General features: G+C 43.0%; 1 protein-coding gene across 3 annotated transcripts in view; it reads left to right on the top strand.

Moving 5' to 3' along the window:
- The window catches only part of NRP1 (neuropilin 1), a 158,735-nt gene extending 132,014 nt beyond the window's left edge, over positions 1 to 26,721 (top strand). Inside the window, exons 12-18 of one of the 3 annotated variants that reach the window (XM_010349043.3) lie at positions 1,492 to 1,596; positions 6,898 to 6,957; positions 12,188 to 12,325; positions 17,826 to 18,097; positions 18,560 to 18,656; positions 21,507 to 21,557; positions 23,819 to 26,721. In XM_010349043.3, coding sequence (XP_010347345.1) covers positions 1,492 to 1,596; positions 6,898 to 6,957; positions 12,188 to 12,325; positions 17,826 to 18,097; positions 18,560 to 18,656; positions 21,507 to 21,557; positions 23,819 to 24,108 — 1,013 coding nt within the window. In that variant the 3' untranslated portion in view covers positions 24,109 to 26,721. The remainder of the gene's footprint in view (positions 1 to 1,491; positions 1,597 to 6,897; positions 6,958 to 12,187; positions 12,326 to 17,825; positions 18,098 to 18,559; positions 18,657 to 21,506; positions 21,558 to 23,818) is intronic. The other 2 variants (XM_010349044.3, XM_074405253.1) reach the window with 2 other exon arrangements.
- The last annotated feature ends 201 nt before the right edge of the window (positions 26,722 to 26,922 follow it).

Here is a 26,922-nt window from a genome sequence, read left to right as displayed (position 1 = left end):
TATCACGCCATTGCACTCCAACCTGGGTGACAAGAGTGAAACTCCATCTCCAAAAAGAAAAAGAAGAAAAGAACCACAGAACAGAAGATAATATATTCTCGAATAGTAAAACTGAAAAAATTTTTTCAATTGAATCTAGTGAACCTAGGCACTACCTTAGGCCATTTACAAGGAGGAACTCCTCCTTTAGAAACAGCTTGATGAATGCAGAAACATCAGCAAAATGAATAGAGTTTTAAATACTTAAAAAGGTAGCAGGTTGTCAAGAGCAAGGACAGCTTAGGGAAGAAAGATGGCTATCCGGCTTGCAAAAGCAGATGCTACTGATTCCGTGCAGGCAACAGTAGAGCCCGGAAGATGGGTGTGTGTTTCACTAAAAAGTCTGGCTTGCAGGGCTGAATCCCATGTGTGTTATTTGCGCATGGTGACCTCTTCATTATTAGTGGTGTGTGTCTTTGGGCCATTGAAGAAGTCGAAACTTGGCTCTGTTTCCCCATTTGCAATAACCCCGTGTGCTGCTTCAGCACCATTCAAACAGTGTCAAATTCTTACAAAGAAAGCAACAGTTACTGACACATTCCTATGGGCCAAAAGAGAACAGCCCCCAGCCACCAACATCTTGTATGGTTCTCAGACATCAAGAGAGCTATCCATTATCTCAAGTCTTGTAAAGTGAAATGCAATGCCGAAAACTGTAAAATATTAAACAGATTGCAAAAATGAGTAACAGGCTGAAAACGAATAGCTGAACGAAATTTAAAGGACTTCAAAAGCAGTCTTTGATTAATGTTAGATACCTTTCAACTACAAATTCAAAGATACGCGGATACCTGCAAACAGTGGAATGCCATCCTATGGGAGTTCAGGTAAATTAATGACCTCAAGATAACTGAGACAAGTTCTCTCCCACACCTGCCCTGAAGAGAGGGCTCAGAGTTCGAGAAGCTACTTAAAGAGAAATGGAATAACTGTTCAACACACACACACACACACACACAATTGCACTAAATGTGAATGTTGACTCCCTTTGGGGAAGAATTATAATATAAACTTAGCAAACTCAGTAAATACTAAGAATGTAAAAGAATGTGTGACAAGTGAGTGCTCTAACACCTTGAAAATGAGAGGGAAAGCATTTCAAGCAAAATCTCTATCTTCAAAGTTCTCAACCCCAGGGTCCTGAAGAAATAACCAGTGAGAATTCAAGAGCTTTTCAGAAGAAGGATGTTTACATAGATAACAATGGTTAAAATGCTAAGGCAGCACACCCTAATCAGCAGATATGAATCAGATACCAAAACGAAGCAGCCTCTGCTCTTAGACATTCTGCAGAATCCAAGTATATTTAGCTCCTGAAAGAGAGCAAACCATGCCCCCGGCCTTCTTACCGAAGATTAAAGTTTTCTGCATAAGCGTTAGCAGATCCAACAGCCAGAGGCTTGAGAATACATTTTGAAGGTGTGAGATAATAATCCTTGCATCTTCTTTCAGCCCCTACAGCTGGACCAACCACTCCCAACGGGAACCCAGTGGATGAATGTGATGACGACCAGGCCAACTGCCACAGTGGAACAGGTGATGACTTCCAGCTCACAGGTGCAGAAACCATCTTCATCCCATTGCTGTACCATTTCAGTTCATGTCGTAGCCGGGACCGGCTGATGCCTGTGTGTGTGTGCTTGTAACTCTGCGTAGCAGGGAGCTGCCCCGGGAATGGAAGCTGCCTTGCCAGAACACGTGTGTCTTCGTTTTCTCACGTCATCTGGGTAGACGAGTTGTTCTTAGCAGCCACAACCATTTGAAACAATAATTTGAGCCATTTTCAGAGCCGAAGGCTAGGATTATCTTAATTGAATAAGAATTTCTCCATGACTAAACGTGCTAAACTGATCCTCATTTTCAGACCCCCCTCCTCCCATAACACAGGCACCGCCCCTGCATAACCGCACCCTTCAGAGTGTTTATTTTCGTTTTCTAATGAGGACAAGTTTTTTTGAGTGGATCCTTTTTCCAACAAACGGATAGAATTCAGCTTATTTTTGAAGTGCGGCTTTTAAGTTGGGATTTTGTAAATCACTCTACATTAACATTTACAAACGCAGAATTAGTTGCTATTTCACATCCCAGCCGACCAGCAAATAGATCAGAAATGTTGTATGCCAAATGTCTCGCTAATTAATCTGGAGTATTACTCTCTAATCTCCTAAAACCCTAAAAGCTGGAAAGTGACCTTCTCTTCCACTTGGAATGGCAGAGGAAGTATTAGACAGGGGGAGAAGTGGTGTTATACCATTTGGACGTTGGCCAAGGCACTAAGGTTTTCACCCTGTGGTTGCAAAAGGTATCGTGGGATTTTTACTGCTCCCTGGGTCAAAATGCAGTTGCACATAGCATCTGACTCTCATTTTAGATTAAACTGGAGCTTCTGAATGCAGGTCCACATTTTTACCCAGAAGGGACTCAGAGAGCCCACATAATTAATTTCCGTGGGTAAAACTGAAGGCGTTACCATGTAACTTTATAATAAGGCCATGTTATTGCCTAATGCATTAGTGCAAAATCGGGAAGTAAATGTCCCACTGTACATTTCCAATTATTTCAAATCTCTCCTCTAAAGGAGCGAGAGCGCTTCGCACTCTGAAATGGAATAAAGAGTAAAAAAGAAAGAAAAAAAAAAAAGAAAAGAAAATCTGTTCCCAGAAATTTAGTACTGTGAACTGGGTTTACATTTAAATCCCACCTCCTAAAGCTGTCTCTTTCCAAATTTCCAGGATAATCACTTACATTTATATGGCCAATAAATGTCACATTGCTATGAGGTTTTGAATGCAAATCTTGTGTACAAGTAGCCACAAGCCACAAAACTTAGATTAATTAATGCAGAGGCATTTTCTGTGTAAGATGTCAAGTTCAAGTTGAAAACTCAACTGCTGATGTAAAACACAGTGCTATTCCATGAGCCAAGTCCTCTGGAAGCTTCCTAGGGTTGCCTGTAAACACCCGGCCGCAAACCTCAGGCCTTTTGTGGACCCTGTCACACATCCGCAGTGAATTTCTCATAAAAAGGAATGACTGCAGGATCCCAACGTACCCTTTCAATTGCCCTCTTGTGGAAGGGGTTCTTTCCTTCATAAACCCTAAAGTGGTCAGTTAATATTGATTAGAAACAAAGCCGCAGATTTACTCCTCATATCAGAACAACCCGCCTTCTCATTTTTGCGTTAGTTCATGACTGAATCAATTGAAACCGAAGCCTGTGAATGAAATAGGGCGAGTGTGTTAGCCTGGAGCAAATTGTGTATGGCAGCGAGTTACAAACCACAGAAAATGGGTCATTTATTGTGGAAACACTGACAGCCTTTCAAAACTGTAAGGTTTTGCTTTACCTAGAGTGTTTAAATTATTTCTTGGGTAGATAGAAGAAAGTTCATTCTGACTTTTTTTTTTTAACATATTACCATGGTTTAAAAAAAAAATTATTTTCCCAGACCAGCACGTTTGTCTCAATAATTCTATAAATCCTCTCATATATTAAGAACCGCTGAGGATGTTGATAAGGCCCGCCCCACACCTCCATCAAGAAGTCATTTTAAAAGACATTCTCATGCTTCATATCCATTTCTTGCAAGAAGGCAATTTTTTTTGAAACATTTTTTACTTTACAAAACTATTTGCTATTCTTTTCTGAAAAGGGATGTGCTCACATGTCATTGCTTGCAAGGGGCGAAAACCTCACCTAACCCAGACAGCTTTTTATATGGAAACTACCATCTCCTATGCTCACAAGCAATCGTGCGTCTTCTTTGCTAATTCTGGCACAGGCTTTGCTGTGAGAACTCTAAACTTTGGGTGTTTAGTGTGATGAAGCCAAACCAAGAGCATTACTCTTTCACCGTGATAAGTGGGACCTGGAAATTGGGATCCATGCTGTCTTTAGGGGTAGTCTGTTCCTTAGCGCAGTTGGTGTTGATGTAATTTCTTTTCCTGGGGTGGCCCGCTTGTATCTAGAGGGGAGAAATATCGTAGTGAAATGCTCATTACTTGCAAACCACACGGAATTCCAGGTGTACTGGACCAAATGCGTGGAAATGAGTAGAATGTGCTCTCCCAGGCCTGCTAGCTAAGGTGAAGGTGCCTCCCTGCAGGTACTCATTTGCAAATGCCTTTGAAGTCATTAGATAATACACTTGGCTTCAAAGGCACCAGGCGGCCTCGGAGCTGTGTCTACCCAACAGTGGAATTTGGCTCCCAACCTATGGCAAAACTGATAATGCATATTGGTTTTAAAAAGCGAATTTTCACCTTGAATCTTTCTCCTATAAGACCACTGGGAACAAAATGCTAATGTATTCTGGCCTCCCTCCAATTCTGCCATTATAGATTCACCTTCTTAACCCATAATATATATAATTCCCTCTTCCTCGTGCCTGGCTTATTGAGGCCGTGCACACGTGTGACCACTCACCCAGCATCTTTGCTGGGAGAGCTGAGGTGGCATGACTCGGCGCTGCATTTGATTGGCTAGAAATCTTAAGACTGTTCCAAGAGTACAGTTTTACGGCTCTCTGATTCATGCTATGGATATGTAACATGATTTCTGATCTGTGGGAGCTGCCAGATAGGCCTGGACTGAATAAAAATAGTCGCAAATCGTTATTGAATGATATTATTGGGAAGTGCACAATTATGGCACCCTGTAACCACCTCCAGAACTTTCCATGGTAGTCATGGGCCCACCCCATTGCCTTACCCTCAATTGGAGATAACAGTTTACTTCCAACCATAATCTGCTTCGCAGATAGACACCTAAGTAATAAATAGCAAACCACTATTTCCCAGACTCAGTGGATTATAAGACTCACCTGAGGAGCTTTCAGTAATACAGATTTTGGCTGGGCATGGTGGCTCACACCTGTGACACCAGCACTTTGGGAGGCCAAGGCAAGAAGATCACTTGAGGTCAGAAGTTTGAGACCAGACTGGGCCAGATAGCGAGGTCCCTGTCTCTACAAAAAAGTATTAAAAACAGCTAGGCATGGTGGCATACACCTGCAGTCCTGGCTACTCAGGAGGCTGAGGCAGGAAGATTCCCTGGAACCCAGGAGTTCAAGGCTACAGTGCACCATAATGGCACCACTGCAATCCAGCCTGAGTGACAGCGAGACTCTGTCTCAACAAAATACAGATGTCGAAGCCTTACGCCTAGAGATTCCAGTTCTCATTTAGGTCTGGAGAGGATAGGTAGATGGGAGACTGCAATTTTAATAAGCCTTCTGGTGATTCTTATGGTTGGGCAAGTTTAAGAACACTACTTTAAAACAGAAGTATAATGATGAACAGTGGGAAATGGGTGAGTGAAGAGGAGGAAGAGGGTGAAGCTGAGTCTCAGTAGGTAAGGTTACAGCCTGTCCCCTGGCCAGGGAGATGCAGTAGGTAAGGTTACAGCCTGTCCCCTGGCCAGGGAGATGCAGTAGGCCCGCACTAATTGAGAGCTTGCAGCGCTCAGGGTGTTATTTGTTCAATCTTCCAGTTCCTTGGGACTGTGAAATGTTTCTCCTGTTCCCCTTTCCCTGCTGCTTCCTGTGGCTTCTCCAAACCACATGCAGGGCAGGGTATTTGTCCCTGAGAAAAATAAACAGCTCCAGTAGCCAAAGAGAGAAGGAACAGCTACTGTCTTATTTGACACCCTCAGTTTTCCAGTTTTTAAAATAGATGACGGGGACCGGCCTTGCAGCATCACTAAAGGCACACACTTGAAACCTTGGAAAGCTATCTGAAGCTTAGAGGTCAAGGTCAAGTTTAATACTCAAGTCACTAAGGACATTCAGAGGCCTTTGCTTTTCGCTGTTGCAGTTGTGTGCTGTGATTCGTCTGAGAATCAGTGCATGCCTGTGGAGTGAAGTCTCGATCTCTGGGTGCCTTCTGGATGCTGAGGTCGGAAGTTTGAGTTACCTGGCCAGCATGGTGAATCCTCGTCTCTACTAAAAATACAAAAATTAGCCAGGCATGGTGGCAGGGAGGCTGAGACAGGAGAATTGCTTGAACCTGGGAGGCAGGGGTTGGGGTGAGCCGAGATCACACCACTGCACTCCAGCCTGGGTGACAGAGTGAGACTCCATCTCAAAAAAAGAAAGAAAAAAAAATGTGTTAGGATACCTTGTCTACCTGAAAATTGCAGGCTGGTCACTGTGGCTCAAGCCTGTAATCCTAGCATTTTGGAGGCCGAGGTGGATGGATCACTTGGGGTCAGGAGTTCAAGACCAGCCTGGTCAATATGGTGAAACCCTGTCTCTACTGAAAATACAAAAATTACCTGGGCATGGTGGTACACGCCTGTAATCCTGGCTACTCGGGAGGCTGAGGCAAGAGAATCACTTGAACCTGGGCAGCGGAGGTTGCAGTGAGCCAAGATTGTACCACTGCACTCCAGCCTGGGCAACAGAGCGAGACTCCATCTCAAATAATAATAATAATAATAATTGAAAAAAGAAAGAAAATTGCTAAGAGAGTAAATTTTAAGTGTTCTAACCAAAAAAATAACCCAAAATATGTTTACGAAATAATGCACATGTGAATTAGCTTGATTTAGCCATTCCGCTAAGTGTACCTATATCAAAACATCACGTTGTATGCCATAAATATATACAACTTCTCTTAGTTAATTTAGACAGTTCTTTTATTTGTAAATTTTTTAAAGAAATGCTCTAGGTTAAAAAAAGGTTTATTTGATATCGTGGTGAGCAAAATTTCAAGGAAACAATTGCTATCATTGGAATTAAAAGATTTTTCCGTGGAAAATATTTGCCTTTGATAGACATATGTAAGCATGCAACATTTCTCTCGCGCACATTCGTGACTGTTTTCTTATTTTTGTGTGTTCCTGTTTTTGTTTTTCAGGTGGCACCACTGTGCTGACCACAGAAAAGCCCACGGTCATAGACAGCACCATACAATCAGGTACCACATAAAACAGGAAATGTGGCAGGTTCCATGTACCTCGCTCCTCTCCGTGGCTGCGCTCCTTGCTTTCATTTTCCCTGAGTGTCCTAGAAGGAGAGATGCCACACAGCATCTGGTCTCCAAGCATGAGCCATAAATATTGCTTTCCTTTCATCCACATGTATATGCAGCAGGGAGTGAGATTTCCTTCTCCATCAGTAATTGCCAAATGGTGACAATCCCAGCTCTCCACTGAAGGAATGGAGTAACATACTTTGTTTAAACGCAGCACATCTAGGACATGGATTGTGTTTGCAAACTACAGGAGAAGGAAATCTCACAGGCAGCACAGCCCGACTATTTATTTTCATCGCAATCCTGCAAAACCGAGACAGGCAAAGTTTTGTCAGTTTTGCCTGGCATGGAGCTGGCAGTTTTACAACAGCATTTCCAGTGGGTGTGCCACGGAACGGGGTTCAGGAAACCGCAGTTTATAATTGTGCACGGAGGGAAGCGTACCTTTGGGAACAGCACCTCCTCATCCTTTTATTAACAGAAAAGCGTAACGACTTTTAAAACCCTGGGTTTGCTATCAGTCGGGGGCCAGTCACGGTTAAACGGTGGCCTTCCTCTTGCTGGCCTTTGTGTTGTGTTAGAATCCTGTGAAATTCTTCCCGGCAGACCTACGCAAAGGGAAACAGTCAGTGTAAGCAATCAGAAGTTTTAAATACTTGAAAGTTAATCATTAAAGTAAGGTGAGCAGGTCAGTTTTCCAGCTTTCTCCCATTTCCTCTATTGAAGCTCACTCAGCCTTGGCTTCTGCAGTCATTTATTAATGGGGCGTGTGGTGTATATCAGTGTTTCCTCAACGGTATGACACTACCCAGCTAGGCAGAAAGTAGAAAGGGCTGCCCTAATTAGTATGCTTCCTTAAAGGACGCTTACTGTTGACCTGATTAAACTGCAAAACAAACTTCTCTTCCGTCCAACTTAACCCCCAGCTGCCCTGTGGCATGTTCAGGTTGACAAGATTCCTGCTACCACACAGCCCAGACACCCTCTACATAACCAAGAGATGAAACAGGAGTCACTGCCTAAATTCAGAAAAATGGTGTAGTCCTACACACATCTTAAGTCATAAAACGTGGCTTTTAAAGACTGCACTGGCACCTCCCGTAGCTGAAGGGACCTCAGGAGAAAAGCCCTGCCTCTCCTTTCCTTTGTACCTTTCCTGAAAGTTCTCAGCCCTTGGGGTGATTTTCTGTGGATAAAGAATAGTGACTGCCTGTTGGTTCTCTGTGACCCTTCCGGGATGGGGAAGAGGGGTGAGGTGAATCAGTGAAGTTCTGATCATGTCACGAACATGTTAGCTGTTGCTACAGCTTGTTCTCTCTTGCCAGAGAGGTAATTAAAGCCAGTATAAAGTTGCCAACTAATTTGTTTCATCTCATCTCTCTTCTCCTCGACTATGAAAGGAGGTAGGGATCTCGTTAAAAAAAAATAAAAGTGAACAACAGCTGTGTAGGAAATGGAAAGTTCTATCAGATTCCAGATCTAGGTACTCTTCCCTGAATGTTGAAGGTCAATATTGTCAGAGCAGGAATGGTTTTGTGAACACATTCGGTTTGTGCACGACCTCAAGGTCACTCGAGGGATGGCTTCTCAGAGGGGCCAGTGGGTCCTGTCAGAGAGTCTACTGTGGTCAGAGGGCAGGTGTGCCAATTATGAACAGTAGGAGGACCCTTTGCTGTCACCATCTGAACAAGTTCAGTTCAAACCACACGGGTTTACTGATCAGGGGTGGTCTGGTCCGGTTTGAATTTCACAGTCAGTGCAGAGTCCTTTGCAAATTAACTTGCTTTCCTGTTTCTCCATTGTCTGAGTCATGAATCTGGACTCCAAGTCTTTGTTTGTGGGTTATGCCCTGTCTGACCTTCCTGGAAGGATTTCTGTTGATTGTCACCTCTGGCTAAGTCAATGCCCAGAATTCTTCATGGGGACTTGAGCATACTTCAAGCCAGGGGTCAGGTCTCACTCTGAAGAGTTGACCCAGTGGTCAGAGTCACCTGATACTTTGATCCACACTGTTCTGCAGGATTCAGATTCTTCAAGCATCATCACAAGCAGCAGTCAATTCAGACCCCAAAAGCTTCATCAGAATTCCGTTTTGCCATTACAGAGTCAAAGCAGAGTCATACAATTTCATCTTGCTGATTCTCATCAATATAATAAACTCCGTGGGCATATAATATTCATATACTTTTATGTAATCAGATACATAAAAGTTGGTTAATGCTCAGCCAGCCATTGATGAGATCCTTACATTTTTAATCCAGCTCTCTCTGGCAAGGACTCTAACCCTCTGAGACTCCTCCAGCATTCCTGCAGCAGCTAGGAGTATATTCATCACTCCTAATTGCATGAGCCTCATTGCATGAGCCTCAGGACCTCTGCTTGTTTAGACCGAAAGACTAGTCTATGCATAAGTGAGTTAACCTGCTTTATACAATTTTGGAATACCAGATTTAAAAATTAAATCCTTGTGCATACATATGGTGCTAATGATCCAACTTCAGGCAAGAGGGGTTCGGCAAGCACACAGCTGGTACTTGCTCTCAGAGGCTATAAATTTGTTTTAAGTTCAGAATATTGTTTCCTGCTATTTTTAAGAGTCAAGAAGGGATTTCGCTGGATTACCTTCATTGAGTTTAATGAGAGGTGTGTGCTCCTCCAGGGCTTGGGTACTATTTTGAAAATGTAAACGTTTGTTTCATTCGTTCATTTGCTTTTTTCTCTTCTTTTCTCTCTTCCTTTCTCCTTTCTTCTGTTCTTCTCTCCTACTTTTTGCTTTCTGTAAACTTCAGTGGGTAGTTTTCGTGTTTGTCTTTCCAGCCAGGCTTGAAGTTTCCACACTGAACCTCTCACTCCATAACCCTCCCCCACAGAAGGCATTGACTTAAAAATATATCCTTTAAATAAACAAATTGCCATGAGTTATATGATCAAGACAAGAAGATGCAAGGGCAGTAGAATACAAAAAGTTAGAGCAATTCGCCCTGTTAAATGTCCAGGAGGGGAAGGACATTGGAAGGTAAAGGCGGACTGTCATTCACCGAAGCGAGGACAAGTGCCTGAAACGTTTTTTCAGGCAAAGCTGTTCCATGTCCTGGTCATCTCAAAAGTATCCAAGTTCCTATATTTTATGACATCATCAGAATATTAATAGCCACAATAATGGATGATGTCATTTTCTGTTCTGTAGACAATAAATTTAATGTATTAACAAGGTAAACATAGGCAGAACTGTGTGTGCTGGGGTGGCTTTCACTATCCATCGTGTGCATGTTTTGTAAAGTACATTTAGGGGGAAAAATCAAAACCACACATGCATTTATATGTTCCAATATTAACATTTTCTCACATGAGATTATGCAACAATACATTTCAGGGTCCTGGGCATTGGCATTCAAGGTTGCTCAACGACACCATCACTGTTCAGTTGACTGTACTTCATCTACATAATTCAATCTTGCTTTAGGAAAGTGTGGTAGATTCTGGAGAGGGTTTCTCATGCCTTAAGAAGTCCCATTTCATGGTTATGATAGACTAGACATGAAATATATCTCTCCGATGACACTATAGCTGTGAAATATAGCCTTTTTGCACTAAACAAAAGTACTCACATTATACACATCACATAGCTTACAAGTTTACTTTCCCAAGCTGGCCCTCTCTACCCTTTGGGAGGTCACATTATCATTGGGAGAATCCAACCTGCTTCATTTTAACGGTTCTTACGGCGGGTCCCTTCCAAAATTTGACATTAGCCCCTGCGAAGGGTTCCTTAGAAACTAAAAGTGCAAAGTAAATCATTCTTATCTATTCAATAAATCTTCCCATTAAAATTCCTCCTGCCATTGGGGAAGGGGCCGTGGAGACCAGGCTCAGAGCAGAAAGCAAGATACTTTGTATTCAATATGAGCGAGTTAAAGAAAAACTCAAAATGAGATAAGGTCTTGGCCTGACCCTAATGCAGGCATCCAGACTTCCCTTATTGTTCACTGGGATTCTTTGGAGGCTTCTTTTTAAGTTCAATGGGCCAGACGCCCCAGACGCCTTCCTGTTTGTTTCAATGCTGCCATCTCGTGGACTGCCTAAAGCCCCCTTCTTCACTGGAGAAAACGGCGATGTCTTTGGGCTTCATTCTTCTTTGGAAGGACGAAAGGAGGGGCCAAATCCTGAGAATTTAATCTTTAGAATTTTTTTTTTGTTGTTAGCTTATGTTTACCAAAACAATATTTGTACTTAGGATAAGTAGCAAGGATTTCATTTTTCCCATACTTAAAAAGTTAAGCTCCTTTTCAAAAAGAGGCTGCGTGAAAAATAAGGCTGTGGGTTTTAAAATCACCATAGTCCGACAGCACCTTTAGGGCATACACAAGGTAAATCATTCCTGTAATTCATTCATGCTCTCTTTTCAGATTCCTAAGGAAGCCTTTTGAACACACACAAAAAAAAAAAATTAAAACCGGTAGCTGATGAAGTGTGTTTTGGATTTAGATGACCTTGCACTGAGGTTTTAAGCCGGGTGGACAATCTATATGTAAATTTAGAAATAAAAAAAGCAGAAATTTATACTTAAATTAGTCGACCTGAGAGAAAGCATGGAAGGGAAAAAAAAAAAACAATCTTAAGAAAATGCTTATGATATTCTAACCCTGACATGAAAAACCCGAAGGGTGAACTGGTGAGGTGGAAATAGAGAAAACCTTCCGGGTGAGGCGTTTCGCCAAGTCACTTTCCACCTTTGAGGCTTCGGGGGTCAATCTCTAATTAAGATTCTTTTCATTGGTGGGTATCAACTTATACAATTCATCCTCAAGAACAGAATGGCTTTCATATTAAATACTGGGGAACTTGGGTGAGGGCTGCAAATGTAATACATGCTTTAGAAAATAGCCTTCCTGGAAATTTTATGTAAACCCAAGTTTATGTAAACCCAATTTGTAATCCTTTTAAAGCTGGATTTTTAAAGAAATTACTAAATGTGATTTTGCAGAGATTTTGACATCTCCATGCATCTTTTGGTTTCTTGGTGATACTGGCGTTTGTGGCTTTCCCAGCATTTTCAGACATGAAGCTGTATAAATCGTGCTTTCCATGAATGAATGAAGGGCCTTTGTGATCCTAAATGATCAAATTTGTCTTTCCCTGTTTGTCTCTTATTTTTTCTACCCACCCACTGAAGAGTTTCCAGCATATGGTTTTAACTGTGAGTTTGGCTGGGGCTCTCACAAGACCTTCTGCCACTGGGAACATGACAATCGTGTGCAGCTCAAGTGGAGCGTGTTGACCAGCAAGACAGGACCCATTCAGGATCACACAGGTAACAGAGTTCGCTCCAGCTGCCTCGCTTTGCAGATTCTCTCTGATTCAGAGACGAGGTTACTGGGAGGGTTTCCGAATTCGCAAGGCCTGTGAGTCTAGAGGGGGTAGGAAACACTACGAGCATTCACACGTGCTCTTATTTTCTGGAATTAACAATGTCTCTTTCCCTAGTAGAGAGAAAGCAGAGGGCAAATCACAGGAATGTCCCTTGAAGTTGGCCACTGATTGGCCTCCTTGAAAAATGGCAAATTGGGCAAAGATGTATGCATTAGCATTATCTTATATGTTTTCTGAACTTCTCATTTTGGGCAATTTCAAACATATTCACAAGTGGAAAAGAAATAGTAGAATGAATTCTCTATGTGCATGACCCTGCTTCAACAATTATCAGATCATAGGAAACTTGTCTGTCATCCCTGACTCTGAATTATTGTCAAACAAGTCCAAGCATATATTATGTCATCTCACTGATTTTACAACTAAAGAAACGATTCCCAATGCTTGCTCTCTCCAGACCCTTGAAGGGGAGGTAGGGCAAGGTGGCATGGGATTCTTACTCGCTGGGGAAAGACTTAAGGTCTGGTGTATTTCCTGTGAGCAGGTAGAAAGCTCACCACGTCCTAGCTCACAACTCTTCCACCATCTCCTGCCTTACTTTCTTCCTAAGATTAACTGGTGGGGGAGGAATGGGTTGGGGGGCCAAAAGAGCGGGCAGCTTCTCCAGTGAACCCTCTTATCTGTCCCCATCCTGCTACCTACCTAGTCATTTTATTGCCCAGCTTGAGGTACAGTATCAAGGACCAGCAGGACAGATGTGGTGGCTCACATCTGTAATCCCATCACTTTAGGAGGCCAGAGCAGGAGAATCAGTTGAGGCCAGGAGTTAGAGACCAGCCTGGGCAACATAGCAAGACACTGACTCTTCAAAATAAAAAAATTTTAAAACTCAGCCAGGCATAAGGGCACGTGCCTGTTGTCCCAGAGTCTGTTGTAGGATCCTTTGAGCTTAGGAGTTCAAGGCTGCAGTAACCTATGATTGCACCATTGCACTCCAGCCTGGGTGACAGAATGAGAACCTATCTCTAAACAGAAAAAAAAATTAAAAATAAAAATAAATAAAGAACCAGCAATGTCTAGCCCAACACACACACACACACACACACACACACACACAGACTTGTATACACACTCACAACAAGCACTCAATCCAGGAACTTCTTTGCCACTCAGAAATGCTGACAGACGACTGCTTGCTCAAGCAGTGGCTTCCCAAAAGGTACCCCAGGGGGGCATTTGCTGATGCCAGGAAGTCTCATTCAGTTCTCCCCACCTTGGCTCTTTGGGTGAGTGAGTCAGTGGACGGAAGGCTGGGCCAAGGGTACTTCAGGCCTTTCGCATATTGTGGTTCACTTTTCTCCCAGTGAATATCACCATTAAATAGGTTGAATAGGCCTCCTTCCACCACAGCCACCTCCTTGCCTAATGAGAATGACAAGGAAATTGGATAAAATTGGACTCCTTCAATTCTGAGACACTTTCAATTGAATCTTAAGACAGGCAGTTTTAGAAAACTTCAAATACTTTGACTGTAAATGGCACTGTACATATAAATGGCATCAAATTAACTAAATGCAATTAGCCAAAATGAAGGCAGTAATGGTGGAAAAATTGATGCAAAGTGAAGCAAAATGGCTCAGTAGGATCTGACATTCAAAGGAGGTTAAAAGCTATGTTAGCCAGAGACAAAAGCTAGAGGCTTGCAGAAGTAAAGTGCTAATTGAGAAAATGAAGACAGAGTTCCTGACCCAGAACTGTGATAAAACCCTTGACAGGGAAAATATCAGTGCTTTATGTGTTCGAGTATCAGAGAAGGAGGGCTTGTCTTCGATTCACAGCCAAGAAGTGCGATTCTTTCAGAAGGATTGGACTCCTTTGTTCTCCCAGCCACCCAGATTTACTTGGCGGTGGTGCCAGGTCAGCTCCGACTAGAAAGAGCCCCTGCAGCTCTAGAAACACAATCATTTGTGCAGAGAGATGGGTGAACCCGACATCTGAAAGGCAGGAACTACTTGTTAACGGGAAAAAGATCTAGATGAAAAGAGCCCTCCACGAAGCTCCCGAGCAGAGACTGACATTAGAGAGTAGATGGTGCTTTTTTTTATAATGTTATTTGGTGAAACTTTGCAAACCAGACATTGAGTTGTTTAAAAAGAAAATGAACACTAGCCGGGTAAAATATCCTGCTGCTTAATTTTGAATATATTGAAAGGCATCCCATTTTTTTTTTTTTTTTTTGACTTTCTGCATTTGGCCTCTAAGAATGGAACTGGGTACCTCCTTTCAGAGGATTCCTAAAGTATATCATTTCTCTCTGGTTCACTGAATTAAGTGGCATTTGAGAAGTTCTGTTACAGGGCAGATGCTATCTTGGGCCCTGGAAATACATATGTAAAGGAAGAGATCCTTTCGTTTGAGGAATTTGCAGTCAGATCATGTTTGGGAAGTAACCACAGTGCAGTTCAGTGAGGGCTTCCAGGGGCAGAGGCCAGTGACGATGGACCATGTTAAAAGATGTTGGAAGAGGGTCAGGGAAAGCAGCTCTGTTTCAGACACCGGCTGAGCTGGGCTTGGTTGGCTGGCTCGTGTGTGGCGTGTTTTGCCCAGGTGTTTGTATAGGAAGCGGTTAGATAGAAGCAGAGTATGCATGACCTTGGGATCTACCTCCTTGCCTAATGAGATTGACAAGGAAATTGATAAAATTGGATTCCTTCCATTTTGAATAAGTAGAGCAGAAGTTTGTGTGTTGGGTGTTTATTGTGACTGCGTGTGTGTGTGTGTGTGTGTGTTTTATGCAGGACCCTGGTGGTTCTTTATACCACACCTTAAATTGGTGATGCCATGACCAGAAGGAAAACAGGATGCAGGCAGATAAAGGTCCATTGGAGGGGCTGCCAGCTCTCTCTTTGTGAAGAAGTATGGATAGGCTGCAGGCAGCGAGCAGCCGCTGAAGAATTCTAAGCAGAGAAGCAACATGAGCACAATTTACTTTTATTTATTTATTTGTTTGTTTGTCTGTTTAAGACAACGTCTCACTCTGTTGCCTAGGCCAGAGTGCAGTGGTGTGATGTTGGCTCACTGCAACCTCCACCTCTCACCTCCACCTCCTCCACTACAGTAGCTGCAGTCCCGGCTACTTAAGACTACAGCTACTTAGGAGCTACTGCAGGTACCCACTACCACGCCCGGCTGATGTTTGTATTTTTGGTAAAGACAGGGTTTTATCATGTTGACCAGGCTGGTCTTGAACTCCTGACCTCAGGTAATCTACCCACCTCGGCCTCCCAAAGTGCTGGGATCACAGGCGTGACCCACTATGTCTGGCCACAGGAGCACATTTAAAGACCACGGTGTGAAAGGGTGGGGACCATAAGAACTTCCTGAGGCGGAGGATTCTTGAAATCTGGTATCTCTCCAGGTGCACTGAACAGGCGTCATTTGAAAAGCCCCGTTACATGGCAGATGCGGTACTGGGCACTGGAAATGCAGATACAAAGGTGGAGGGTCCCTGTGCTTGAGAAACTCACTGTCTGGTTGTGGGTGGAAAGTGGTCACGGTGCAGTTGAGTGAAGGTGTCCAGTGGCAAAGCACCCCTCTACGTACGTCCACTTCTCCCTTTTCTACCCCCCATTCTCTGGCTGCCTCAATAAACCTCGAGCAATGTGCTCAGTAAGTGGGGTTAAGACATGGCAGCTGCATAGCCAATTTCCATCTTTTTTCCGTCAGACAGCGGGGACAGAGGCATGATGGGTGTTTGCTTTTTTTTTTTTTTTTTTTTTTTTCCCTGTGTTGGTGAATTCCTCATGGTGAAATGACACCATCCCACAGGCAGGTGATCACATCTTGGTAAATTGGTGGGCAAAACAAACCCTAAGTATGAATGAATCAGCTCAGTCACAGAGGGGACACCCTGCAAGGTCGGAGAGCGAGAGGGACGTTCCTCCTGCAGTATCAAACCTACTGCTAGAGAGGCCACTTGTGACACCCTTCCTTTATGATTCCACCCACTGCTTTTAAGAAGGGTGGGCTCTCAGGTAAGCAGCCAGATAAGGAAAGGAAGCTGCCCGCAAACACATCCGCATCCACCTGGACACAGCTGGCACAGGCGAGCAGACAGGAGTATGTGCCCACATGTGCACAGTGAGAAGGCACCTTGCAAACACACAAGCCTCCTGGGCAACAAACACAGCCTCCTGCTGCCCACTGAGGCCCGAGCAGCAGATTCACACTTAATCAGGTGAGGCGTTAGAGGCGATGATTTCTATTTGCAGAGCCAACAGTGAAACATGAGTTGCGTGTTTAGACCAGGTGGTGGCAGGAGGAGATGTTCCCAGTGGGGGTCATTAAAAGTGAAGCCAAGAGAAAGTCCTCGCAGTTCGACAAGTGTCTACTCTGCCAAAATAGCTCATTCTAATGAACCTCAACAAGGCAACCTTGCCTCTCCTTGAGCCAGAAGCCCACATCAAATAGAAGCGGGCTCACAGTAGAGATTCAAGCTCTCCGTTGTGCTTAAAGAATTCAAAAACCATGAAAACCAACTACAGGAAAAATAATCTGAACACGAAACATTTTTAAAAAAAAAGATCACTACATTATTAGGAAAAACTACAGGTTTGTGATTATCAAGCAGTCAGAGTGACAGAAGTTTCATTAATCAGAAGTCCTGCTGCTCAGAGGCTAAGTAAAAATACACCTCCGTGATTTTGTTTAATGCCTGCGTTCACATGGATGGTGCTGTGCGATCTTAAAGTTACATAAAAACAGGATTTCTTAGGCCCAGCGTGGTGCTTCATGCCTGTAATCCCAACATTTTGGGAGGGCAAGGTGGGAGGACTGCTTGAGGCTAAGAGTTCGAGACTAGCCTAGGCAACATAGCAAGACTCTGTCTCTACAAATATATATATATATATATATATATATAATTTAGCTGAGCATGGTGGCATGGGGCTGTAGTAATAGCTGCTTTGAAGGGTGAGGCAGGATGATCACTTGAACCAAGGATTTTGAGACTACAGTGAGCTATGATTGTGCCACTGCACCCCACCCTGGGCAACACGAGTGTCCAAACGTAATAAATAAATAAACAGGGTTTCTTCCTGGAGAGCCGGGCATTTGGCATTTCCAGTCCAGGCTATGCACAGACTGTACTTTCAGTTTGCTTGTGGTGGTGCAAATGCCAGCTTGAGCCGTAGCCTGTGTCCATATGCCAATGCATTCCGTCATAAGTAGAATCCTAATTAGTGCAACTTCCCAACCTTCCCCTAATCAAATGTCCATTAGCAGAAGCTGAGAGCAGGGCCTTAGGTACCCACAAGGTCCCCAGGTTTGCACTCTTCTTGGTGCTCAGCGCAGGAGGCTTTTGGTTAGTGAGACTTGTAAGAAGAGAGATGAAAGAGTGATAAGCCTGCCACTCTCCCTAATACAGTTCTTTGCCACAGCAGGAGATGGCAACTTCATCTATTCTCAAGCTGACGAAAATCAGAAGGGCAAAGTGGCTCGCCTGGTGAGCCCTGTGGTTTATTCCCAGAACTCCGCCCACTGCATGACCTTCTGGTATCACATGTCTGGGTCCCACGTCGGCACACTCAGGGTCAAACTGCACTACCAGAAGCCAGAGGAGTACGATCAGCTGGTCTGGATGGCCATTGGACACCAAGGTGACCACTGGAAGGAAGGGCGTGTCTTGCTCCACAAGTCTCTGAAACTTTACCAGGTATGACCTCTTCCTGAGGCTGGGGTGGGCAGTGGCTGCGATGTATATGTTGGAGGTCATGCGAGTGAGAGGCAGGAATTATTCCGACATTATTTCCGGTGTTTCCCAGCCCTGAGATACTCCTGCAAGGATGACCACCTTCGTAGCAGCTTTCACAGTCTCCTACGTGGCAGGAATAGAACCAGTTTCCTTCTTTGTCATCCGTTTCTGGGCTTTCACAATGTATCGTTTCTTTTGTTTGCTGCTGTCTCCCGATTTAAAGTTTGTATTAGAAAAAGCGAGTGTGAGGCGACAGTGTATGCATTCACCGGCAGCTAACGTGGATTGATGAGTGAAGTGTGTGCTTACGCCGAATCTGATGAATTTAATTTATGTGCCGTTGCTGGAGCTGGAAAAGCATTTGTAAACCCTGCCTTGTGAGATGAGCGTTTCAGCACTGTGAAAATGATCTCGTTTTGTTAGGTGATTTTCGAGGGCGAAATCGGAAAAGGAAACTTTGGTGGGATTGCTGTGGATGACATTAGTATTAATAATCACATTTCACAAGAAGATTGTGCAAGTAAGTATGAGCTGCTGTAGAAACCAATGGAGCGCTTGCCCAGGGCAGCACTCTTGCCAGCGTGATGGTCTTCATCTTGCTTATTGCAACCTAGAATTTCAGTGTGGGCTCTGGGCACATCATACGAAAGGCGTATTCTGGTGCAACAGGGCATAAAATCAGCCCAATTTGCCTGTGGCTGCCCCGTCGCCTACCCTAGGTCCTTCATAATGTCTGCTTGATACCTACAAAACTCCATAAACAATGCGGAATCCAAAGATTATTGCTAAGAAGACCCAGCTTACAAGCTATATATGTCATATCAAAACAGTTTGATGAACAGCGGAAAGTCAGACATCTGAATAATTCCAAATATCTGGGTGTAGAAACAAAACAGCAGGCCCCTGAAAACTTTGATCAGAGTGAGTTTAATTAAGACTACTTTGTTGCTGAACCATGGAAGTGATAATTTTTTGCTTTATTACAAGTCAGTAGATATTTCTGACTTTTAAAATAGCTGAAATGACTTAAAAGACCAAAATCAGATTCAGAGACTTGGCCTAGTATTTCAGAGTTGGTCTTTATGGGTCTTGTACTAGGTGGATGTAAGACACAGAAAACCAATTCATATTCCCTAGTTCTTGATATATAATTACAAATAGATAGCCCCACTAATGGCAGTGTAATAGCACGGTAATTAGTCTTAAGCTCCATTTGCTACATTGAAACTTTTGTTATACATCATTATATAATAGGATGTTAATTATAACAAAATGGGATAAGCCTGTTGGGCAAATTCAAGACAAAGGAGGCCTGTTGGCTGTAATGGGGTATCTGGTCATTTCAGCAACTTACAAAGCTTTTATTATGTAATATATTGAATATATATATATATATATATATATATATATAATCCCTAAAGTGGCAATAATTTAATAGAATCTTTGAAGAAATTGGGCAAAAAAAAAAGGGAGCAATGAATAAAGGCTTGCTTCTTTATACTATTAAAGGGAATCCGCTCAGTGCCGCACTGCTTAGCAAATCTTCACAAGAATGGTAAGGCTCGATAGTCCAGTTGCAATACCTTTACAGATTACCCACATCATATCTACACTGCTGTAAAAATGTGTATTTCATGTGGTAACATGGTGTCTATGATATCTTCACTTCTCCATTCCAAAGCGAGAGTGGTGATGGTGATGTTTTGGGATGTGAGAGCAAACACCACAGACTAAAACAAAGAAATGAAATTCAGTTCAGTTCACCAAGTTCTAACTGACCACACACCATATGAAAGCAGCATGCAGGTGCTCCACTGAAAGTACGTGACTGACCCAGGCATGGTGGCTCATGCCTGTCACCCCAGCAATTTGGGAGGTTAAGGTGGGAGAATCACTTGAGGTCAGGAATTGAAGACCAGCCTGGCCAACATGGTAAAACCCCATCTCTACTAAAAAATACAAAAATTAACTGGGCGTGGTGGCACATACCCGTAGTAATCCCAGCTACTTGGGAGGCTGAGGCAGGAGAATTGCTTGAACCCAGGAGGCGGAGGTTGCAGTGACCTGAGATCAAGCCATTGCACTCCAAGACTCTATCTCAAAAAAAAAAAAAAGAAAAAAAAGAAAAGAAAAGAAAAAGAAAAAAGAAAGGATATGAGACTTTTCCTTTTCTTATGATTTGTCCATTTACCTGTAGTTGCTGCCAGACATTGCAGTGGGAAGATCACAGCTAAGGCTCTATTAAACCATTTTGTTCATGTTGCTACCAATAACAGTATATGTAAGACAATTGCGTAATGATTCATCAGATATGCATCTTCGAACATCTAAGTGCGGATGCTATGAGATTATCAACTATTTATTCATCTTTCATTCATTCACGCATACAACAAATACCTATTAAAGCACCTAGGATGTGCTAGACACTGGCTGTAAATGCTAGAATATGGCAGCGAACAAAGCACTCAAAAAATTCCCGCTCTGTACTTAGTTCCATGGGGATACTGGAACTCTACGTCTTGGATAGATATTTTACGTATTCATCTGCTTTCGTGATACACAGGACATAGTCTCTTGCCTCTGAACTAATGCACACCAAATTTAGGAAGCCATTATTTGCAAACTGCAGGATGGTTGCCCTGGGTACAAAGGTGCTTCAGTAGAACCTATATTCACCAGATTATTTTCCACATTTCAGATGCCAAAACCATGTCCTTCACCCTTCTCCTCTTTTTAAAAAAATTTCGTTGTCATTGTTGCTTTTTCGAGACAGGGTCTGACTCCCATCACCCAGGGTGGAGTGCAGGGCACCATCATGGCTACTGTAAACGCTGTCTCCTGGACTCAAGCTCTCCTTCTGCCTCAGCCTCCTAAGCAGCTGGGAGGATAATTTTTTAATTTTTGTAGAGACAGGGGTCTCACTATGTTGTCCAGGCTGGTCTTAAACTACTGGCCTCAAGCGGTTCTCCTGCCTTGGCCTCCCAAAGCCCTGGGATTACAGGCACAAGCCAGCACATCCAGCCCACCTTTGTCTTCTAAAACAACAGGGTCTGCTGGCAGCATTGCTACCTGGATTTCGATATGGCACGGTGAGGGCAGTGTTGTGACCTCATGTCACCAATTTCCTGGTCATTTAACATTGCCTCCTTATTGATCTATTTGGTGGGTTTAGATTGAACGAAAAAACCAAAAGGAGCCTAGTAGAGATGTATGTGTGTGTGTGTGCGCACGCGTGTGTGTGTGTGTGTATGCATGTGTGTGTGTGTGTGTGTGTATGTGTGCATGCATATGCCTAAAGGTTTGTGTAGTTTGATGCATTATATTTTGGTGGCAGTTCAAATATCTCTTTCAATTTTGTTTGACTTGTCAGAACCAGCAGACCTGGATAAAAAGAACACAGAAATTAAAATTGATGAAACAGGTAAATTTGTCTTGCTGACCAATTTAACAATTTTTTTACTGTGGCTTTCATTGTGTTGATGAAGAAACTTTGTGGAACTCTAATACACTGGTACGTGAAAAAGTTCAAATAAAAAACATCTACGCCCATGGCCCTGGGTTGGTGCTGTGGATTGGATGATGGTCACAGAGTACCCACTCCCGAGCTGCCCGTAAGACTTGGGGAGCCTCAGTGATGGGTCCTGCTTGTTCACATGGTTGAGCCCTGGGAAGTGAGCTCACCTGGCCCTTCCCCGCCCAGCCTAGAGGTAGGATTTAAAGAATAATCAGCTCAAACACACTCAGTTTATTACCACAAAGACAGAAAACTAGTGAAGACTGTTTCCATACACCATTATTTGAAACCAACCCAAATTCTTGTGTCTCGTCGATATGCAGACAGGATTTTTAAGAGACCAGATCCCAATTTCTGAGACAATCCATTGTGTCTGATTCATCTTTTCCCATCTTTCTCTAATGAAAGCTTGCTTTTGTGATGACAATGATGATGATAAGAAGGATTTATTGCAGAGTTAGTATGTTCTGAGCACTTTACATACTTTATCACTTTCTTTTCTTTTTTCTTGAGACAGAGTCTGTCTCTATCACCCAGGCTTGGGGTTCAGTGGCGCGATCTCGGCTCACGGCAGCCTCTACCTGCCAGGTTTAAGCGATTTTCCTGCCTCAACCTTCTGAGCAGACCACAGGCCCACACCACCATGCCCCTCTTACTTTTGTGTCTTTTGTGAGATGGAGTTTCACCATATTTCCCAGGCTGATCTCAAACTCCTTAGCTCAAGTGATTCCCCGGCCTCGACCTCCCAAAGTGCTGGGATTACAGGCGTGACCCACCATACCCGTCCTAAATGCCTTACCTTATTTAACCCTCACAGCAGCTCCAGGGGGTGTATTTATCCCCATTTTACAAATATTGAGACCGAAACTTAAGTAGCATAGCTTATTAAGTAGCATAGCTCATAGCTCATCAGAGTTAGGCCTTGCCTGGTATTATTCTATTCCCAGAAGTTTGCACATCTCCCAGCCAGCATTGTGGGCTGTTAGACACTTGCTCCAGCATCACTCACAGCTGCTGTGGGTGGTGCTGCGCCCTGATCAGCAATGCACATCAGCATCTGTTGCATTACAAATGGGATCCTACTCTATGGCCAGTCATGGACTTCATAGAGACAAATAAATACGGCACCATGCTGTTAGTAAGAGGAACACATTACCAAGTCCACTTAGAGATGTAAACTTTGATAGAGGTTGTTTCAAAGCAATAGTTCATCAAGGAAGAGAATATTAATATGCTCCAAGGCTTGTTTTCCCTTGGCTAGGGACTTGCATCTTAAGTTTTTAGTTTTCTTTGATTGGAATCTTTGTTGATCAGAACACCATTAAGTAAACACCAGGCATATTGTGCATTCACATTTTTTCATCCCGTTTCTAGTACCAGGTAATTAGGCTCAAAGCTCCCAAGTTAATAATTTCTCCTGTTCCACTCTAAAGAAAACAAGTCCCCAGTGGCTGAGCTGCAGAGCAGTGCAACTGTCTCCAGATAAACTGCCAGGGCTGCAAAGATGCTGATGATTATCAAATGTCTTCTGTTCGGCGTGACAGACACGGTTTCTCGATTTGAGCCACACCCTGTTTTACATGGCAGCAGCAAGCATTCTCTTGTTCTAAAGGATCACTCCTTCTTCACTGAAACCACTGTAGACTTTGGGCAAAATTTGTTTCACTTAAAGATTTTCCATATGGGAGGGCAAACACGTGCATAATTCATGCCAGATCCTGGAAACAGCACTGCGTAGAAGGGCAGCCATGAGGGTTCTTCTGGTGCCCATTTTGGGGTTAGGTACATGCGCTGGGAATGGTAAAATCCCCTTGCTAGACTAATGTGTGACTAAGCATTTTGCAAAGCTTAATGACCACATATCTAGCCAAGGACTGTAAACACAGATTACAATCTGGCACAGATGGGGTTGCATGAAATCTGAATTAGATGAGCACGGAACCTCCCAGTTAATTCAGAGTGGATTGTCTCCACGTGCTAAGCAGTCTGTCAGAAGCCCCATCGCCCACTCCCTACCACCCTCACCTCCCACACTTCCATTCCCAGTGAGTCAGATGTGGCAGGCAAAACTGGGGTGTGTGATCTGCTCCTGTTTCGTTTCTATTTTTCTGTCTGCTTTCATCTGGTCTGTTGGCGGTGACCAGAGACAATATTGTTTTTTTCCATAGGGAGCACACCGGGATATGAAGGTGAGGGAGAAGGCGACAAGAACATCTCCAGGAAGCCAGGCAGTGTGCTGAAGACCTTAGACCCCATTCTCATCACTATCATAGCTATGAGCGCCCTGGGGGTCCTCCTGGGGGCCATCTGTGGGGTTGTGCTGTACTGTGCCTGTTGGCATAATGGGATGTCAGAAAGAAACTTGTCTGCCCTGGAGAACTATAACTTTGAACTTGTGGATGGTGTGAAGTTGAAAAAAGACAAACTGAATACACAGAGTACTTATTCGGAGGCATGAAGGTGGACAGAGACGAAAAAATGAGTCAGAGGATGAAAGTGGAAGGACGGGAGCGAGCTGGGGAGCTGTTGATCTTTCACTATACAGGCTGGGAAGTGTGTTGATGACCGCTGAGCCAGGCTTTTCTCAGGAGCTTCAATGAGTATGGCCAACAGACATGGACGAGGAGCTGTGTTCACCATCGGACTCATGTACAGTCAGCCTTTATCCTGTTGGTTTCATTTGAATAATCAGATGCTGGTATTGAGACCAAGTATGATCGTCGCAATCATTCATTTTGACCCCTCCTGCCTCTCTCTCTCTCTCTCTCTCTCTCTCTCTCTCTCTCTCTCTCTCTCTTTCCCCTTTATGGATTCTTTTTGGAAACGGTGTGAAATCCAAGATGCTGGCACCAAGCATATTCCGTGTGGCCCTTTGGATGGACATGCTACCTGTAACCCAGTGCCCAGAATATACTAGAATTATCGCATTTCAGTGGACTCCTGAAGTTGTGCTCGTGCGTAATTGCCTGCGTCGTGCATAGGCAAAGAAGGATTAGGCTGTTTTCTTTTTAAGAGTACTGTGCCTCAGTACCAGTATAGTGTGTCAGCTCTGTTTACGAAGCAATACTGTCCGATTTTCTTGCTGTTTTTCCAGTGTTGTACTAAACCTCGTGCTTGTGAACTCTGTACAGAAAACGGTGCCATCCCAGAACACGGCTGGTCACTGGGTGTACCGCTGACAACCACAACCACAAAAACACAAATCCTTGGCACTGGCTAGTCTCTGTCCTCTCAAGTGCCTTTTTCTTTGTACTGGTTCATTGTGTTACATTAACGACCCACTCTGTTTCTTGCTGGTGAAAGCCCTACTCTTTAATCAAACCCTGGTGGCCCACTGACTAAGAAGAAAGTTTATTTTCGTGTGAGACGTCAGCCCCCGGGCAGGCAAGGGCTCTGAAGATTTGGCAACGTGGCTTAATTGTTCTGCTTTTTCTGTAGTTCAATTTCATGTCTCTTGACCCTTTTGTATAAAGCTGCAATATTCTCTCTTATTGTTCTTTCATATGGAATGTATTTTCAAATGTAAACTCTTTTCCCTTTCTCTCTCCTATCTCTGTCTTTTTTTCTCTCTTCGAATTGGAGGATTTGCCATTGTCCAGAAAAGAAACTTGCAGCTTTAACCTGCTGGGAATGGCAAACGATTTTACTAGACTTTATGTTTAAAAATAAATAAATAAGGGAAATTCCTAACTTTGCCCTCCAAAGTCTAACTTTGGTTTTCTTGTTAACTGGTTAAAGTGACAGTATCTTTTTTCCTTATCTAATTCTATTCAAAATGATCTCTGATCGAAATGTTGACATTTAGTAGAACTAGTGAGAAGTTGAGGAAGAAATAACACAAATTGGCTTTCAAGCGAGACCCAAAGAAAGAACCGGATAAAATCTTTCAAATATCCAAAAGCATGAGATTTTTCTATCCAAATATGCAAAAATGACCCAAGAGAACCTTCTTGTTTTGCTACTGAGTCAGACAAGGGAAGTGGAAGGAAAAACAGTTAATTTAAGAACCAAACGATAAATCCTGATGCCCGGAGGTCAAGTATTTTAAGATAAGAGGGGGGAAAACATGTAAAGTCAAAACAAATGTTTTAAAAAAAAAATTCGTAACAGCAACCTTGAAAAAATAGACTTGAATGAATGCTTCTAGAAACTTCCAGAGGCTCGCAAAGAATAAGCCTGCCTTAGGGCTGGCAAGACCTAAGCCTCCAACAGCGCAGGGAGGCAGATATCTTACCAAGCCACCTGCGAATTAACCCAAAGGAGCCTTGGTTGTTTCTGATGCATTTTTGTCATGCCATGTTGGACACGAGATTTTTTAGATCTTCCTCCCTTCCCACATTGCTGGATGTCTCACTCAAATACATTTGTTGGGAGTCACATTTGCGTCATAGATGGGACCGTCCATTTATCTTAGTTAAATTGCATTGAGAATGCTTTTTGTTTCCAGGAAAGTATTGATCACCATGAGAGAAGAATAGTTTTTTGTCCCCAGTGGCATTCATTTAGTTGATATAATCCTACCAGACGGAAAGCACTAAGAAAGCCTTGGGTTTTGTTTATAAAGGCAACAGACTTAATGTTGTCCTCGGCCAAGGAAAAACGATACTGCGACTTTAAAGTATCTTGCACTGATAAATATATTTAAAAATTATATGTTTATAAAGTTATTAATTTGTAAAGGCAGTGTTACAAAATGTTCAGTTTATATTGTTTTAGATTGTTTTGTAATTTTTAAAGGTGTAAAATAGCATATTTTTTCTTTATGGAAATCTATAAAACTTTCTGTAGTAAAATGTTTTCATTTTACTGGTATATTATTGCTTCATGTTTTGTACCATCGTAAGATTTTGTGCAGATTTTTTTTACAGAAATTATTATTTTCTATGACAATATGACACTTGTAAATTGTTGTTTCAGAATGAACAGCGAAGCCTTAACTTTAAATGACATTTGTATTCTCAGACACTGAGTAGCATTAAAAACCACATAGAACTGAACTGTAACTTAAATTCCAAACTATGACTACTACATTCCAAAGAAACAGTTGAATTAAACATTTTCATAAAAGATCCCACACCTGATGGCTTTTATTATATTAGCACTGCTCTAGTTAAAGAAGTTGGTGTCATGACACCATCCAGGAACTTTCAAGATTTTTTAGAGTTCTCTTTTTTAGAATATCCCGATAAGGAGAGAAGATTAAGAAGATCTTTTCCAGAAGTAGATTGTCATCTCAGATCGGACCCTTCACGATAAGGAATACAGAATTTGG

This window comes from Saimiri boliviensis, chromosome 8 (genome assembly GCF_048565385.1).
Source record: "Saimiri boliviensis isolate mSaiBol1 chromosome 8, mSaiBol1.pri, whole genome shotgun sequence".
Lineage (NCBI taxonomy): Eukaryota > Metazoa > Chordata > Mammalia > Primates > Cebidae > Saimiri > Saimiri boliviensis.
The sequence above is the reverse complement of the archived record's forward strand: the minus strand, read 5'-3'. Positions and strand labels throughout refer to the sequence as shown.